Source organism: Hemibagrus wyckioides, linkage group LG12 (assembly GCF_019097595.1).
Source record: "Hemibagrus wyckioides isolate EC202008001 linkage group LG12, SWU_Hwy_1.0, whole genome shotgun sequence".
Classification (NCBI taxonomy): Eukaryota; Metazoa; Chordata; class Actinopteri; order Siluriformes; family Bagridae; genus Hemibagrus; species Hemibagrus wyckioides.
Window position 1 is genome coordinate 1,833,373 of NC_080721.1, and position 18,873 is coordinate 1,852,245.

Consider the following 18,873-nt stretch of genomic DNA (forward strand, 5'->3'; position numbering starts at 1 on the left):
CAAAGTTTTTTAATAAATGTGATAGTAGTATATTACATAACATTTTATATCTTAATAATAATAATAATAATAAGAAGAAGAATTCACTCCATGTCCCTTCTTCTTATTATTATTATTAATATGTGACAGCACATTACCTCATCTTTTTTGCTTCTTACCTCATCAGTAAATCTGACAAATATCTAGACCAAGGGTGTCCAGTCCAATCAAAGGGCCAGTGTGGGTGCAGGTTTTCATTCCACCTGAGCAGAAGCCGTATACTGAAAGCCAAGATGAGTCGATTAAAGAGGTGGAATCAGGTGTAGCTCCTCTTTGATTGGTATGAAAACCTAACCCACACCGGCCATTTGCGGATAAGATTGGACACCCCTTGATCCAGACCACAGCCACAGACTCCTTCCCTGTAGAGGCCAAGCTTTCACTCTTGCATTGCTTATTGTTTTGACTTTCATCTTTCTAATGAGGTGTTCATGCACATCAGCTCTAATCACATCCTGTATTGATGTTCTTGGTCACATGAAGCTGAACAGTTGCTCTTGCAAGTATTGCATTAATGCACAAGCATCACGGTCAGTGCATGTGTGCTTTGAAGGATTTCTAACACTATTTTCTGATGTCTTTCTCACACAGGTGCCACTTTTTCCTCATTGAAACACTTATCAGTTGAAGCAGGTTTGATGCTGCTGCTTGTTGTTTTCTTTACCATCCTGATCAGATGCTGAGGATGTTAGATGCTTAATTGTAGCATGCATTGGGGGTGATGGTAGCTCAAGTGGTTAAGGCTCTGGGTTATTGATTGAAAGATCAGGGTTCAAGCCTCAGTATTTCCAACCTTCCACCGTTCCAGGGGTGACCCTGAGCTCTGACCCCAACCTTCCCAGGATAGTATATGTGAAGAAAGAATTTCACTGCGCAGTAATGTATATGTGACAAAGGCTACTTTTATTGCACCTGACTCCACTATGTCCAGTTATGTGTGTATGTGTATTCCTCTTGCCTAAATGACTCAATAGTCTAATAATCTTTGCTGTTTTTATGAATATTCCAATATTACTTCCACATCCACTACACAGCCATATGTTCATATGTGCTTACCTTCCAGATTTATTCCCTCTATCCTGTTATAATCCTCTCCACTCCTCTCTTCTGTGAAGCCTTCTATTTCCACTAGATGTTGGATTGTGTCTGTGGGGGATCAGTGATCATTCAGCTAGTGAGATCAGACACTGATGTTGTAAGAGTGAGGAGGTCTGGGGTTCAGTCGGTGTTCCAGTTCATCCCAAAGGTGTTCAGTGGGGTTGAGGTCAGAGTCAGGAGCTCTGTGCAGGACACTCCAGTTCTTCCACTCTAACCTTAACCTCTATACCATGTCTTCATGGAGCTCTGTGTGCTTTTTCATGCTTTCATGCTGTGTGCTTTTTCATGCTTCACTGCTTCATACAGGTTTGAAGCAGTGAAGAGAGACTGTAACGGTACAGCACACAGAGACACTATACAATTAAGGAAGAATCACATGAGGGTGTAATGGTCATGTTGTCCAGAGAAACATTTGTAAGGAGTTATTATGCATTAATAACATTCCATGCACAGTCTTTAATATAATACTTTATACCTACTGAAGAGATTATATCATTATAAGTGCTGACATTACTGAATTATTTATCAGCCTGTACTATAACGAAGCTCCATTTAAGGCTTTGTACAGAGCGCGCGCGCGCGTGCATTTATATGATATTTAATCATTTTGCAATGATCCACTTTAACAACCAAAATAGATTGTTCGTGTAAACAAAAATAAATAAACAAATACGTGCGTGTTCTTCTTAAACACCGTTTAGTTTAGAGCTGTAACACCAAACTCTGCCGCGTTGCCATGGCAGCCTGAGTATTAAGTTGCACGTGCGCCGCTTAGTTTCCTGGAGACCGGACGCGCTTCAGTCTTGTTTAGTGTTTAAAAACACCCCGGAAAGGGCGCGTGCGATTTGCAGAAAAATTCAGGTAAGTAAAAATCACGAAAACAAATAAAATAACAGATACTAAGCGGTACTTTCCCACTGAGTGGTACATTCAAGCCTGCTTATTTTGTACCTTGGGTATATCTTTCGTATCTTTTTTTTGTTTTTTTACTCTAAACTACATAATTGGACCTTAATTGACCATTGATCTGTACTTAATTAAACTACATGTGTACACAATTACACCTTCGATGGTACAAGGAAAAATGACATTGTGGTATCTTTATTGTTGGGGTCTGTAGCCTATAGTGTGTATCTACTCGCAGAAATTAATCTATTTATCTTACATATGCAGATTTAATGCTTTTCAGTAGTTTCATAGTGGCAATTCAGATTGCAATAATAAAAAAATCGGAATGAAACTCCGTTCTGTTGTTAGAAACACATTACTGCCTGTTATTTCTTATTCGTATATAGTACTTTGCATAGGCATTAGGCATGATTAAAGAAGAAAGTGAAATATTTCTGCATTAAGACAACCTGCTGTAGAGAGACGTAAACAGTGGCACACTAAATGAGGTCAGTGACAAGCCTGTACATTACAATAAACAGCCGTAAATGCAGTAGTAACTGGACGGAACATGGCTGCTGTGTGTTTCTGACAGTGTCTGAGAAGCTGGCACAGTTCTTCAGAAAACTCTGTGACGCTTGTTTCTTGTTTTGGAACGTCTCGATTATGCTTTCATTATGTTACTACATTATGTTTTTGTCTGAAAAGTGGTTTGTTATGTAACATTACTTCTTTTACCCAGTGCATTTTTGGGTAATTTGCTCAAAAACTGATTGTCCAAAAGCGTTCAGATTAAATGACCTTCCTTAGTGATCCTTACTGATTGGTTGACTGATTGATTTACATGTGTCATGTTATTTCTGTTGGCTCAGCAGACATGGCCATGTTGAGCATAAAGCCAAGCCTGCGCTGCACTGTGCCTGACTGGATGAAGGTCAATAACGAGCTCTCGGTCATCGCTGAGCAAACAAGACACCTGTCACATGAGATACGGCTGGAGGGCAGGGCTCTGGGTAATGACACCGCCAATAAGGTAATCCATTTGAAATGGGAGTGGGGTAAAAAAAAAAAAGACTTTTCTAAACACAGTGCAGGTTTATGAGTTTATTCTGCGTCTCTCAGACAACCTGGGGTGAATATGACAGCAATCGTCGACTCAGTGACAGAATTAGTGACATCACACTTTGGAAGAAGAGCCTGGAAACCTGTGCAGAGGAAGTGGACACAGAAATGGATGCTCTCACGCTAGTGGGTAGAGTTATTACACAGCTCATTGTTGAGTTTGAATATCTATATTTTTACTACTATTTTCATTTTATTTACAGTATATATTTATACATTATATAAGATATTCATTATTATTTTTTCCTTTTTTCTTTATTGTCTTCTCTTATGAAATCACAGTCATTTTCATGAAACATTAATAAAAGGAAATTACATAAATAATGTTTTATTGCTGTGTGTGTGTGTGTGTGCGTGTGTGTGGTTGTCTGTCTATATGTGTGGCCCTGTGATGGACTGTAGACCTGTCCAGGGTGTACCCCTGCCTTTCGCCCAGTGTGTGCTGGGATAGGCTCCAGCACATCCCCCTGACCCTAATTAGGAATAAAGCGGGTATAGACAATGGATGGATGGATGAATGTTTTACTGGAAAAAAAAAAAAATTCTGATACAGAAACTTTAACAGAGATTTTTAACGATGTTTCTATTTCAAAATTTCATCACTATGCTATACGATCGTTCCAAAAGTTCACTTTTTTACACACCAGGTCAGAAGTTAAACACATTTGGAAGAACCTTGTATGTATTTCTCATTGCTGTTCTTTCCACCACCTCTTTATTTTGATTGTTCTGTGAGAACCGGAGTCAGTTTGTTTTCTCAGTACGGTACATTTACTCTCCAGTTTCCTCTGTGCTGACATCACCAGATGATGAACATACAGGATGTTTGACTTAAAAATTATTCTAAGCAGAGATGATTTTGGAAAAAAATGGAACATTTGACTTACTACATTATATATCGCCATTGGACCTGTAACCTGTATGTAGTGAAATATGTCAACTAACATGGCCATAAAAGTGTTATTTAACCTGACAGTTGACTGATTTAGACCTGTATCAGATGCCCATTTTTCCTCTGAGTCATTTCCCTCAAGCTCACTGTCCTCAAGATCCCCTGGGATTTCCCAGCAGCCCTTTCCTGTCCATAATATCTACCTGCGTCTGACTCCTGTGAATGAGCCTAGCCTGAATAAATCATAACACAACGCAGACGTTTCCTGCCACAGTTCATTTAACTGTCCATAAAAGATAAACCATAACTACATATCTCACCCCCAGGGTAATTATTAATGCAAGTTTTTCCTGAAATTTTCTAGATTTTCCATTGTCCTCTTCCTGAAAAGAAGCCCCTCCCCCGAGTGTTACATCATAACACACATAGCAGGTTATTGGATAGTTCTTTGAGATTAGCAAAGTCATGAAAAAAGGGTCACCACATATACTATAATATTAGCATAACAGCATTAGTTATTGTGTAAAAATTTTATTCAACATTCGTGCCTAGGATAATGCTTTTACATTTCAGGGGAAAAAAAACACACGAGAAACAGCAGATATTACTGACAAGAAAGTCCCACAGTTGGTATATTGACCTGTTTGGGACTAAAATGAGGAGTGTCATGTGCATTTCCATTCATAAGAGTGAATCAGCTCCAAGATAATTCTATATCATGACCACCTTGACTTTCTCCAGCTAGGGATTCACAATGACAATGTTGTTTCATAAAAGATGTTGAATGTGTTTGTGTTTCTAGACGAAGGAAGCAGCAGAGCGTGCTCTCGCATCCACAGTGTTGCCTTTAGAGGTCACTAATGAGTGTTTGACCTTGAGGGAGGGTCGTCGAGAAAATGAGCTGGTTAGTGACCCAGTGGAAGCAGAGCTAAAGAAGGAGGTGGAGGTGATTCATAAGGCACAACAGGTCCTACAGCAAAACATTGACCAAGCGTTTAAACAACTCTGGTGAGAAATGGAGAAAGATAAACAGAACAAAATGAGAAATATTAATTAACAATTACACAGAAATGTACAGTCCCTAAAAGTCCTTACTGGTATATTCAGTTTGCTGCAGGAAGCTCGTCATCAACTGACTCTTGACCTCCAGCACAAGGCGGAGGCTTTGGATGTAGACATGTCCTGCCTGTCTCTCTCTGTGACGTCCTCGGAGATCTCGCTGAAGCCCAATCCCACCAGAGTTCCTCCTGGGTGAGCTTTGCTTTTACTTCCCTTACGCCCATTAAATCTTCTCATTCCTATAAAGAACATTTGACATAATTACATGATATTGTTTAACATCATACAGTATAGTCCATAGTCCAGTAGGTTATATTAACTGTAGTATATTTCAGAATCTATTTTGTTCTTATATTTGTGAATATGAAATATTCTTCAGTTACGACTACTGGTTTTTGGTCAAGCAACAATTTTCATTTATCAGTCATTTAGTAAATGTTTAAATCTCTTTGCAGGCCACAACCAAACTTCTGAAATTTTCTGAACTGATTTTCTAATCTGTATATGCCACCAGTAGATTTTACAGAAAGTACTGATGTTTTATCTTTATTTTGCAGTGCCCAGATAGTGCTTTTGGATAGAACGTTTGTTTTGGTCTTCATCTGATTGCAACACAATTTGAATTGTTGAACTGGGGTGACAACAGGACAATACGTGTCTAAATGTTAAATTTACTCAAAAAAAAAGAAATCATTCTTATTCAGTGGCAAGTAGTTCCCCTGTTTTGTGATTTTTGTTTCGTTATTCATTTATATATTCATATTTATTTATTTATTTATTTATTTATTTATTTATTTATTTATTTATTCAATAAACCTGCAAGTGGAGGCCCTTCTTGGTTCATATAGTAACTAGCGTAGCCCTGCTTGTGGTAGCTCTAGTGGTTAAGGCTCTGGGTTGTTGATTGGAAGATCAGGGTTCAAGCCCTAGCACTACCAAGCCAAAGCTGGGCTCTTGAGCAAGGCCCTCAACCCCCCTGCTCTGAAGTGCTGCATCATGGCTGACCCTGCACTCAGACCCCATTCCCAAGGATGGGATATGTGAAGAGAGACATCACTGTGCAGTAATGTATATGTGACGAATAAAGGCTACTTCTAAATGGTTGCAGTTCCACAACACCTCAGCAGTGGATGCAGTTCAGCCAGCACAACATAACTCAAGCCAAGGAAGAAATGCAAGCTTCTCTACATCTGAGAGAGAATATTAATATCACTATAGCACAGGTATGTAGCTGAAATGTACAGTCTGCTTCCATATACCTTTGAGACTGATTATCTTGCTTCTTGTGAGGTGTACCTTACTCATTTCCTTACAGGATGAAAAAGACGACGAGAGCTTGAGGTGTTTAAACCCCGTATCTGTTTTTCCCACAGGTGCAAAATGAATTAGAGTCTCAGCGCATTGCCACTCAGTTCGCCTCCCGGAAGCGAACTCACCAGCTGGAGCAGGCTCACCAGGAGCTTCAGTGGCAGATCAAATCTGTAAGCTGTCTTCCTCAGTGTCTATCTCACTCTTGGTAGGTTCATTTCCAGTAGGTTCTGTTCAGTGTGTCCTGTCCGTCAGACCCAGGATGAGATCAATGAGCTGAAGGAAGACGTTCTTAGACTGGAGAGGGACGTGCAATCTAAGATGGCTCCCCTGAAACTGGTGCACACTCGCTTGGAGTACAGGACCAGGAGGCCCGGCATGGACCTGTGCAGAGACGAGGTAAACGTTCACGTGGTTCCTTTTACCATCCGATTTTGTTTAATGTTTGACTCTAATCGCTCAGATTCACCCTAATGCACTCTTCCCAGGTGCAGAACGGGTTACTGGAGGAGAATAAACAGCTTGCTTCGTCTATCGTGGCTCTGAAACAGAAGCTGGCACAGGCTCAGTGAGTCTCTCTACTGTAAATCTACCACAGGGTCTGATTTCACTCGTGTTGAAGCTTCAGTTCAAATATGCCACAAATACCTGAGAGGCAAATACACAAGGCTACTGAAACTTTAGTTACTGAAACTTTTATTTATTTATGGCTGGATCTAGACATTAAGAAACGTACAAAAAGACACAAACAAATGCTAAAACAGATAAAGTGGTAAACAAATAAAACCTAATGTTGATTAAGTAATCAGTTCCTTTTGGATTTAGAAGGTGAGGAAACTCTTACTATCATGGGTGCCAATATTTATGTTCTTTAAGTAAAGTTTCAGTGAAGTGTAAAAGTTTCTGAACTGAAAATCATCTCCTGATGTTTTTCGATCATGCTTGATGTTTACTTTTCGCTTTATACTCACATAAAGTCTGTTAGTAAATCTTAATAGTCCAGACAGTAATAAGCGTCCTCACAGCACATCTACATTTACAGCATTCAGCAGACGCTTTTATCCACACTGACCTACATTTTATCTCATTTACACAACCGAGCAGTTGAGAGGTAAGGGCTTTGCTCAGTGGTGCAGGAGTGGCAGGATTTAAACACAGATAAAACTCCATAAAGACTGGAAGAGCGCTGATGGTAAAGCTTCAAGGCAAAACTGTCGTGTTAATTGAGCCATTTTAGTGCTGCAGATGCAAATTTTTATTATTATTATTATTATAAAATAATAATAACAAAAATATAATAATAATAATAATAAATAAAATCAATATATTTTTATTTATTTATTTATTTATTTTTGGGTTGGTGGACTGGCCACGAGCATCACGTTTCTTGTGTAAATGCAATTTTTTAAATGTAATTTTTTTCTTATTCAGCTTCATAATGCTCCACATTAAGGACCACTGTCGGAACCATAGAGTTCTCATAATGTGTTATTATATTATATATCCTTATCACTAACATCAGGGAAATATGAATGAACTTATTTCATTAATTTAACTACATTTGTGGGGCAGGATTGATCAGTTTTGGCATCAAGTTATTATATTTATTTCTGTTAAAGATGCAGGATTTAGAAAAGCCTTCACATATAATAAAATATATAGAAAAACAACTGAAATAAGTTTGACATTTCTGCCATTATGCTGTAAAGTAGCAGTGTAGCAGAGCTTAAAATAGGAATAGAAAAGAGGAGAAAATATGGCAGGTATCTAACAGAAACGCGTTTCATTTTTTTCCTAATAATTCAAGCTTGCATCCTTCTAGTGTATAGAAAAAAGTGAAAAGGCCAGAAACCAATAAAAGTACATCCTTTTTTTTTAATGACATTAAACAGGACATTTGATCAGTACTGGGCCGCGACATGAGTGCTAAAAAAATTTGCAATGACAGCAACAAAGCATTTAATTCTGGTGACCTTGAGAGTATTTATTTATTTATGTTTTGAATCATATCATGTAACAAACAGTAATGTAAGTTTGTGCTACAGATTGTTTCATTAAAATTTTACATTTTCTTAAGTTATCGAAACTGGCTGCTGTTTGCTTGATGACAAACTCTGTATTTTTTATACCTTGGAACTCGCACCTTGGACATCATATGTGGCAAATTAAAAGAGATAAGCAAGCATTCTTTAAGCAGTGATCGATCTGGAGAACAGGATATCCTCCTTTAACTGAACACACATTCACATCCTGCTCATTAACACAGATAGCCAGCGTTCACATGCTAGCTTCTGCTCCTCATCCTCAGCTACAAATCAGTATTATGAATTACGGTTTGACTGAAAGTCCATGATGGGGTGAGGTGTATGACTGAATTTTATGTGCAGGATATTATAATATATTTTACAATCAGCCTTCATGTTTTAAATAATTTAAATGATAATGTTGAGCGATAAGGAAAGTCTATTATCAAACGCATCATCAGACAATAATATAAGAGGAAAAGTTTACTGGGGCACAGCAACAGTTTACTGGGCTCATTCCTCAATGAAAAAGGCTTAGCAATGCTCCTAAACATGTATATATATAAATTATATAAATAAATCTAAATAAATTTAGAAATTAAAATGCATTTTTCTACTCTTTTCTCTTTTTTCTCCTCCTTTTTTCTCCTCTGTTTATATCAGGGACTCGTTACAGGTTCTGCAGCTACACGAAGCTCGGATGCTGGAGGATCTCGAGCGTAAACAGGAAGCGCTGTCTCTCGAGCAACGGAGCATGCAAACACGCCAGCACCTGAACTCGACTCCAAACGAATTTGAACCTTCAGCCGTGTCGCCTCTCACCAACTCCAGTGGCATGCACAAACTCCAGCTGAAATACACAGCGTGAGACCAGCGCCACACGCTTCATCAGATATTCGCTCGATCTTCTCAACGGTCCCTTTTACTGACCTGACCATGTGTCCAGTCATGTGTTTTCATTGCAGTTTATGATACAATATGATACTCTGTCTGAAATGTAATGTAATGTTACGACTTAAGACATTAAGCGTGTTATGAGAAACAGAATTCATTTTATGTTACACATATCTGATTTAGAGAATGCACATATAATATAAAAACAAAAACAGAAAACACTGGACAAATTTTCATTTCAATTCAATCAAGTCCAGTCAAGTCCAGTAAAAAAACATTTTCAGTCTAATCCAGTCCAATCCACTCTGGGCAAGTCCAGTCAATTTTTCAGGCAGCATTTATAATTAAAAGCTAATACTTGGTCATAATTGGTCAAAAAAACAAACATAAAAAAACCAAAATCATGCTCTTTAAGTTTTTGCTTGCACAGTGTGTGTAGCTTGTATGAATATACAAAAAAATAAAATACAATATTAAAAATAACATTCTACCCTCCTAATTTAAGCCACTGTGACCCTGATCAGGCAGATTCTTTTTTATTTTATTTTAATTTTTATTTATTTAAAAAAAAATTTAATCTTATTTTTTTACCCTGACCAAGCAGATTCATTTTTTATTTTATTTTTTATTTTATTTTTTATTCTTTTTTATCTTATTTTTTGACCCTGACCAAGCAGATTCATTTTTTATTTTATTTTTTATTCTTTTTTTCTTATTTTTTTACCCTGACCAGGCAGACTCATTTTTTATTTTATTTTATTCTATTTTTTATTTTATTTTTTATTCTTTTTTTATCTTATTTTTTTTTACCCTGACCAGGCAGATTCATTTTTTTTATTTTCTTTTTTATTGCATTTATATCTGTTTAGCACACGTGATCTGTTCACGGCAGATAATATGTGTTTATTTTCACCCCAGTTTCAGACTGATCTTGAGTCATACAGGAAATCAGCAGTAAATCTCCTTCTCCAGTCTGTTCCTGGTGTTCAGCCATGAGTTGGTGGTATATTATCAATATATTGTTATATTTAACAGAAATGTGACACTTCTCCCCGTTTGTCCAGCATCTACATCATATCTGCTTTGTCCAGCTGAATCCACGTAGCCACAGCACACTTAAACTCGCAGTTTGATTCAATTTTAAGGAGAGATCTGATTGAAGGCAGGTTTGAGGTCAGAGAACAGACTCTGATGTTCCTGTGAACCTGGGAAACAAACAGGTCAGTAAACACAGATATCAGGAGTACAGGACAAACTTAAGCATATACCTCATCAAGAAACTGAAAACAGAGAGAGTAAAAAGCATGAGGGAGAAATGAAGCAAAGCAAAACACACACAGCAAAGTAAACAAAGACATGAAGTGTGAGGGTTAGCGCAGTGAGCTAATCTCCTCCTTAAAGGTGCTGCTCCACAAGCGTCTACTAGCATCTCCCCCAGGTCCCGAGGTGGTCCAGCACTTCTGAGCAAAATCAAAATGTCCACCAGATTCCCAGATGAGCCAGGGAGCAGATATGGGGTAAATGAGGCAGGAGCCAAGGCACCAAAATCTGGTGGTGGAGCCTTAAGATTCTTAATTGTGAATTTTAAACACCAGCAACTTTTTTTGTATCATTTATCCTGCATCACCTTCAGCTCAAACAGATACAAAGCGCTGAACCATCTGAACATGCTTTCATCAAGATCAGAAAATCAATTCAATTCAGTTTATTTGTATAGCGCTTTTAAACATGGACATTGTCTCAAAGCAGCTTAACAGAAGTAAGAAAACAATAATGAGAAGCCTGAGGAGATGGTGGTGAGGAAAAACTCCCTGAGATGATCTGAGGAAGAAACCTAGAGAGGAACCAGACTCAGAAGGGAGCCTCATCCTCATTTGCGTGACACTGGACAGGAAATATTGTAAATGTAAATAATGTCCTCTCTACAACTGTTTATAGTCATGTTACTCTAAGTTGCTCTCAATGTTATTATAAGATTTTCCATTCCTTCTGAATAAGTCCAGTGTATTCGAATCCAATGAGCATGAGAATATTTCATTCTTTATTGCAATACATTTCCAAATAAAACTCTTCAACTCATTTTATTTCCATTCACTCATGCACAAGCAACATTAATAGTACATTAAAAAGTCCCTAAATACTGAGATCCAAGCTTGATTCTTGTGGAGGCAGAGTTTGACAGACAAAGCAATACTAGGTGTGTATTACGGCAATACGTGATGAAACGTGGTGTCAAATTTGAAGTGATGAGACCAAGCTAGGAGTAGGAGTGTGTAGCTAGAAGTAAGACTTAAACGTAACACAGAACTGATGTAGCGATGCTGAGATATTAAAAGAACCATGGGGTATAAAGCTGTAGCTTTTGTATTGAAAGTCATCGGCTTCTTTGATTTTATCAGTGTATGATTTTATAAAGAGTAACACCTCACGTCTCAAACCTGAGTGATGTAGATAGACTGTCCTGTGTGTAACCAGTACAACACACACTCAGACATATTTACACACACGCTCTTATAAACAGGCTTCAACCTACCAACTGATGTGCTTTTCTCCTTCTCCTATAAAGACATAAATTTAGTTCTGATTGTGCAATAAGCACCATCATCCCATCATCTGTGTCCCACCTCCCTGATACTACCATCAACCAGATGCTTTTATGGCTTTATGATTTAACCTTCATTTCATTTAGAGAGGCCAAGCTCGATTTGAATGGACACAGCATCCTGAAAACCTCAATTATTCTGAATCATTTCACTAAAGGGGGCCGATGCCGCCTTCCCGTTGTCGTTTGCACTGAAGGCAATTAAGGCCGGACCGGGCTGCACAAATGTCATCCTGTTCCATTACTGCTGCCTGAGCGGCCACTTCAACATCAAATCAAGCCAAGCCCCTCAACACACCTACCAGCCGCCTTTACACACAGACCTTGAACACACCCAGCTTTCCACTGGCTTGACCTCTTTGTGTTATTTTTGCCTTCATCATTGCTCTCGCTCAGATTTTAGAAATCAATATGGATTACATCAACCATCTCTTTTTAAAAAAAAAAAACCCTCTACATATGGGTTGAATGGATGACCAGCAACCGGGGATATTTACGCATCTTTCCGATCTCCAGTACAAGCAAGGATGAAGCACATTTCTGTGTTTGACTGCATTTCCTTGACCGTGTATTCCTTCACCTTCCTCCTGGGTCTCCCCGCTAACCTTCTGGTCTTTTTCGTGTATGTGCGTAAAGCTCAGAAACATGGTGCTACTCCTAACGTGGTCTATACTATCAACCTGTGCTTATCCAATCTGGTCCTGGTTGCCTGGATGCCTGTTAAATCTGCCTACACGGTTCTTGATGTATGGATCCTACCAGAGTTGCTGTGTCCGATTTACAACTTCTTTGTCGTGGCCTCGCTTTATGGCAGCGGGCTCCTGCTGACAGCTGTGGCAGTTGGACGTTATCTGAGTATCGCTTTTCCGATCAGCTATAAACTTTATCGGCGTGCTCGTACGTCCTGCATGATCAGCGCTCTGCTGTGGGCTATAGTGCTTTTGCATCTCAGTTTAGCTTTGGTAGCAGAGAAAGGGGCCTATTTCGTGTCTCCGTTTATGCCCAACACTTCAAAATGCTATGAGAACTTTACGCAGGAGCAGCTGGACGTGCTTTTGCCTCTGCGCCTAGAGATGGCAGTAATGCTGTTCGCCGTGCCGCTCCTGCTCTCCATCTTCTGCACGCTGCGCTGTCTAGCACTGGTCAAACGCTCCTGTCTTTCGGCTGGCAGCAAACGCCGCATCCTGGCCATGGAACTGTCGGCGCTCTTGGTCTTCGTGGTATGCTACACACCATACAACATATCTCACGTGGTCGGTTTCATCACGCACAGCAACGTGACCTGGAGGCGTGAGGCCATTGTCTCCAGCTGCTGCAACGTCTTCCTTGAGCCTGTGGTCATGCTGATGCTGTCGCCCTCGAGGCCCAAGGACCTGGTCTACAGAATGTGCTCGAAGCGGACCCCTAAACAATACCAGGTGAAGGAAACTCTGGCAACCAAGCAAAGAGGGACGACGTCAGTCAAAGGACAGTTAGGTTCTGAAACTGTCAAATCAGCTTAATGATAAAAGAAATTAAAGCTGTTCTTCGTAAAGGTAACCGAGATACTCTTCCTAAATCCAATAAAGATTCTATTTTGGATGGGAAACGTACTGGAATACCGTGCACCAAAACATATATGCTTGTGAATGTCTTGTAGAAGCAGTGGGAAAACCGGCAGTGGAATAAAGTATTCATGTGAGGTGCTTTTAATATCAGAGACTAATACCAAAGCTTCATTCAGACCTATGGGATACACTGTACATGGGCTAATGTAGATAACAAGTCTCTAAAAGGATCTGTAAGCTTAATCTATACTGCTTTTGCTATACCTGTGTGGGAAAGGGAGATTATCTTGAGCAATATGTAAGATATACTGAAAGAAATGACAGAGGTGTGTGGAGAAAAGTTCCTTTTAACACACTTGCACTGCTCCACTTTAGAGTACACAGCTGGAAAAGGGGAATAATTAATAATTGCACTATCCGTTGTCTCCCAGATGGAGATGGCTTCCTTTGTATGTCTTATATTTTCCTTGCCACTCTCGCCTCTGGCTTTCTGAACAGAGATAAATTTCTTTTTTGTGACAATGTCCACTGTAAACACGATATATAAATATAAAAGCTGTATATTGCACAATCCTCAAAAGCACAAAAGGATATTTTGGAATGTGTTATTATTGTATATTGATAATGATTATACATTATCTGCTGATATTTATTACTGCACTGAGGCGCTAATTACACTGATTTGATGTGTTTTTAAGATGTTCTTAAGATGTGTTTTTGTGTGTTTGTGTGTCAGAACTTTCTGTGATGTTTAATCATGAAATCTACATTCGACAACTACACTTTAATCTACAACTACACTTTAATCTACACTTTAATCTACAACTACACTTTATACTACACTTTAATCTACAACTACACTTTATACTACACTTTAATCTACAACTACACTTTATACTACACTTTAATCTACAACTACACTTTATACTACACTTTAATCTACAAATACACTTTAATCTACACTTTAATCTACAACTACACTTTATACTACACTTTAATCTACAACTACACTTTATACTACACTTTAATCTACAAATACACTTTAATCTACACTTTAATCTACAACTACACTTCATACTACACTTTAATCTACAACTACACTTTAATCTACAACTACACTTTATACTACACTTTAATCTACAACTACACTTTATACTACACTTTAATCTACAACTACACTTTATACTACACTTTAATCTACAAATACACTTTAATCTACACTTTAATCTACAACTACACTTTATACTACACTTTAATCTACAACTACACTTTATACTACACTTTAATCTACAAATACACTTTAATCTACACTTTAATCTACAACTACACTTTATACTACACTTTAATCTACAACTAAACTTTAATCTACAACTACACTTTATACTACACTTTAATCTACAACTACACTTTATACTACACTTTAATCTACAACTACACTTTATACTACACTTTAATCTACAACTACACTTTATACTACACTTTAATCTACAACTACACTTTATACTACACTTTAATCTACAAATACACTTTAATCTACACTTTAATCTACAACTACACTTTATACTACACTTTAATCTACAACTACACTTTATACTACACTTTAATCTACAAATACACTTTAATCTACACTTTAATCTACAACTACACTTCATACTACACTTTAATCTACAACTACACTTTAATCTACAACTACACTTTATACTACACTTTAATCTACAACTACACTTTATACTACACTTTAATCTACAACTACACTTTAATCTACAACTACACTTTATACTACACTTTAATCTACAACTACACTTTATACTACACTTTAATCTACAACTACACTTTAATCTACAACTACACTTTATACTACACTTTAATCTACAACTACACTTTAATCTACAACTACACTTTAATCTACACTTTAATCTACAACTACACTTTATACTACACTTTAATCTACAACTACACTTTATACTACACTTTAATCTACAACTACACTTTAATCTACAACTACACTTTATACTACACTTTAATCTACAACTACACTTTATACTACACTTTAATCTACAACTACACTTTATACTACACTTTAATCTACAACTACACTTTAATCTACAACTACACTTTATACTACACTTTAATCTACAACTACACTTTATACTACACTTTAATCTACAACTACACTTTATACTACACTTTAATCTACAACTACACTTTAATCTACAACTACACTTTAATCTACAACTACACTTTATACTACACTTTAATCTACAACTACACTTTATACTACACTTTAATCTACAACTACACTTTAATCTACAACTACACTTTATACTACACTTTAATCTACAACTACACTTTAATCTACAACTACACTTTAATCTACACTTTAATCTACAACTACACTTTAATCTACACTTTAATCTACAACTACACTTTATACTACACTTTAATCTACAACTACACTTTAATCTACAACTACACTTTATACTACACTTTAATCTACAACTACACTTTAATCTACAACTACACTTTAATCTACACTTTAATCTACAACTACACTTTATACTACACTTTAATCTACAACTACACTTCATACTACACTTTAATCTACAACTACACTTTATACTACAACTACACTTTAATCTACACTTTAATCTACAACTACACTTTAATCTACACTTTAATCTACAACTACACTTTATACTACACTTTAATCTACAACTACACTTTAATCTACAACTACACTTTATACTACAACTACACTTTAATCTACACTTTAATCTACAACTACACTTTAATCTACACTTTAATCTACAACTACACTTTATACTACACTTTAATCTACAACTACACTTTAATCTACACTTTAATCTACAACTACACTTTATACTACACTTTAATCTACAACTACACTTTATACTACACTTTAATCTACAACTACACTTTATACTACACTTTAATCTACACTTTAATCTACAACTACACTTTATACTACACTTTAATCTACAACTACACTTTATACTACACTTTAATCTACAACTACACTTTATACTACAACTACACTTTAATCTACACTTTAATCTACAACTACACTTTATACTACAACTACACTTTAATCTACACTTTAATCTACAGTCTCTCACAATCCAGTTGTAAAAGCAGATTAATGAGCATTTTAACATTTTCAGTTTTTGCACATTGTGCTTAGCAAATCTTTCTTTTTTCTTCATTTTATGAAATTAAAGTTCTGTTGTTTTAAAGTGTTATTATTGCTGTAAATTGTTTTAATAATAATGCATTAAAATCTATTTTTGTAAATGATGTGATATTGTGAATGTTAAAGAATGTCTCTCTCCTGGTTTGGGGGTAACTCCAACCTTTTATTAATGAAATGTAGAAACAAACCAAATATTAGAATATTAGAAATATTGAAAGCATTTACAATTGTGCTGATTTTTTACACTCTTTCTCTCTCTCTCTCTCTCTCTCTCTCTCTCTCTCTCTATCTATCTATCTATTTCTTTCTCTCTCTCTCTTTCTCACTGTCTGTCTCTGCCTCTCTCTCTCATCTGTCTCACTCACTCTGTCTCTCTCTCTTGTCTTTCTCACTCACTCTGTCTCTCTTTCTGTCTGTCACTGTCTCTTTCTCTCTCTCTCTCATTTGTCTTACTCACTCTTTCTCTCTTTCTCTCTCTCTCTCTCTGTGTCTGTCTGTCTCTCTCTCTCTCTCTCTCTCTCTCTCTCTTTCTATCTGTCTGTCTCTCTTTCTTTCTGTCTGTCTCGCACTCTGTCTATACATCTGTCTGTACATTTTATAGCATAAAAATAAACAAGATATAGAACCTAATATTTAATCTTGAACACTTGCTATCAGCATTTTACAAAAATTAAATTAAAAATTAGACAAAAACCTTTGTTATGAATAATTTTCTGCAGGAAACAAGAAAATAACATTAACTTGGTAATTATTATTTTATTCTAATGGCAAGCTCACACACGTCTTCATCACACAGGCTGAGGTAAATTTCTCTATTACACCATCTGTGTACACCGATCAGGCATAACATTATAACCACCTGTCTAATATTGTGTTGGACCTCCTTTTGCTCTCAAAACAGCCCTGACCCGTCCTGCACTGTGTATTCTGACCCCTTTCTATCAGAACCAGCATTAACTTCTTTAGCAATCTGAGCACCAGTAGCTCGTCTGTTAGATCAGATCACACAGGCCAGCCTTCGCTCCCCACGTGCATCAATAAGCCTTGTCCGCCCATGACCCTGTCACCGGTTCACCACTGTTCCTATAGATGCTATCAAAAAAATGCTTTCTTTTACTGACCACTGCATCTGAATTTAGCCCTTTTGGTCAAACTCGCTCAAATCCTTACACTTGTCCATTTTTCCTGCTTCTAACATCAACTTTGAGGACAAAATGTTGACTTGCTGCCTAATATATCCCACCCACTAACAGGTGCCATGATGAGGAGATCATCAGTCTTATTCACTTCACCGGTCACTGCTCACAATGTTATACCTGACCGGTGTATAATTGACAGTGATTCTCTCAGCCAGTTTTCCTCCATTGCTAATGTGTTTCATCTGAATACTATACAGAAACAGAACATTTGTAACCTTTTATTTATTATTTTTTAAAATTTTATTTTTATTTATTTATTTTTCAAAGCCAAGAAACACAATTTTGTCCTGTGATTGAACATTGTGTGCTTAGACTTTTCATTTCTCCTTCAAAGGCATTTTGAAGGAAATGAAGGACACTCGATTAAATATCTTGTTTCTTTCATTAACAAATCATATCAGAAATTTTTCTGGCCTTGATGCAGAATTACGTCGTATAAAATGTCTAATGTCTAATGTCTAAATGTCTAATGTCTAAAGGCCTTTCTAACAAAAAAAAAAACATCCATGCCCAACGAATTCACCCCAAACCATGTGGCCAAAATGTGTCTGATGAGGACTAATCCCAATTCCATATTTCTATATGTCTGCACCAAAATACATCAAACCCACAGTGCAGCATGGTGGTGGTGGTAGCATCATGCTTTAGAGCTGCTTTTCTTCAGCCCAGAAATGGGGCTTCTATCGAGGTGAATAGCTGCCAGTAATACCAGTCGATTTTAATGCAAAACTTTCAGGTTTCTGCTATTAAGCTAAAGATAAAAAAAAGAAATTTCACCTTGCAGCACGACCCACGATCAACAAAAGAAACAGAACCAAAAGAAAGGTTGATGTTTTTAAAAGCAGATATGAATCCAACTAAAAATCTTGACCTGAAGCCTGCACAGGAGATGCACTGGCAATCTGATGGAGCTAGAATGTTCTGGGAAAAAAAGAGTGATAAAATGTTGTTGTCAGTGTGTGTTACACAGGAAATCTCTTTCCTAAAAAA

The 18,873-nt window shown here is 37.1% G+C and overlaps 2 protein-coding genes across 2 annotated transcripts; both read left to right on the forward strand.

The window, feature by feature from the left end:
• Positions 1 to 127: 127 nt before the first annotated feature.
• On the forward strand, positions 128 to 9,765 carry tekt2 (tektin 2 (testicular)). The gene is made up of 10 exons (XM_058405137.1): positions 128 to 1,998; positions 2,901 to 3,058; positions 3,148 to 3,273; positions 4,842 to 5,047; positions 5,147 to 5,290; positions 6,207 to 6,321; positions 6,472 to 6,579; positions 6,662 to 6,805; positions 6,895 to 6,974; positions 9,094 to 9,765. Exons 2-10 carry the CDS (start codon positions 2,903 to 2,905, stop codon positions 9,296 to 9,298), a joined length of 1,284 nt encoding a protein of 427 aa, XP_058261120.1. The 5' UTR covers positions 128 to 1,998; positions 2,901 to 2,902; the 3' UTR covers positions 9,299 to 9,765.
• Positions 9,766 to 12,394: 2,629 nt separating this feature from the next.
• Positions 12,395 to 13,428, forward strand: si:dkey-211g8.9 (free fatty acid receptor 2). Its single transcript, XM_058404436.1, is given in 2 exon segments — positions 12,395 to 12,424; positions 12,427 to 13,428. Coding segments are annotated over 2 exon segments (1,032 nt in total).
• Positions 13,429 to 18,873: the final 5,445 nt, after the last annotated feature.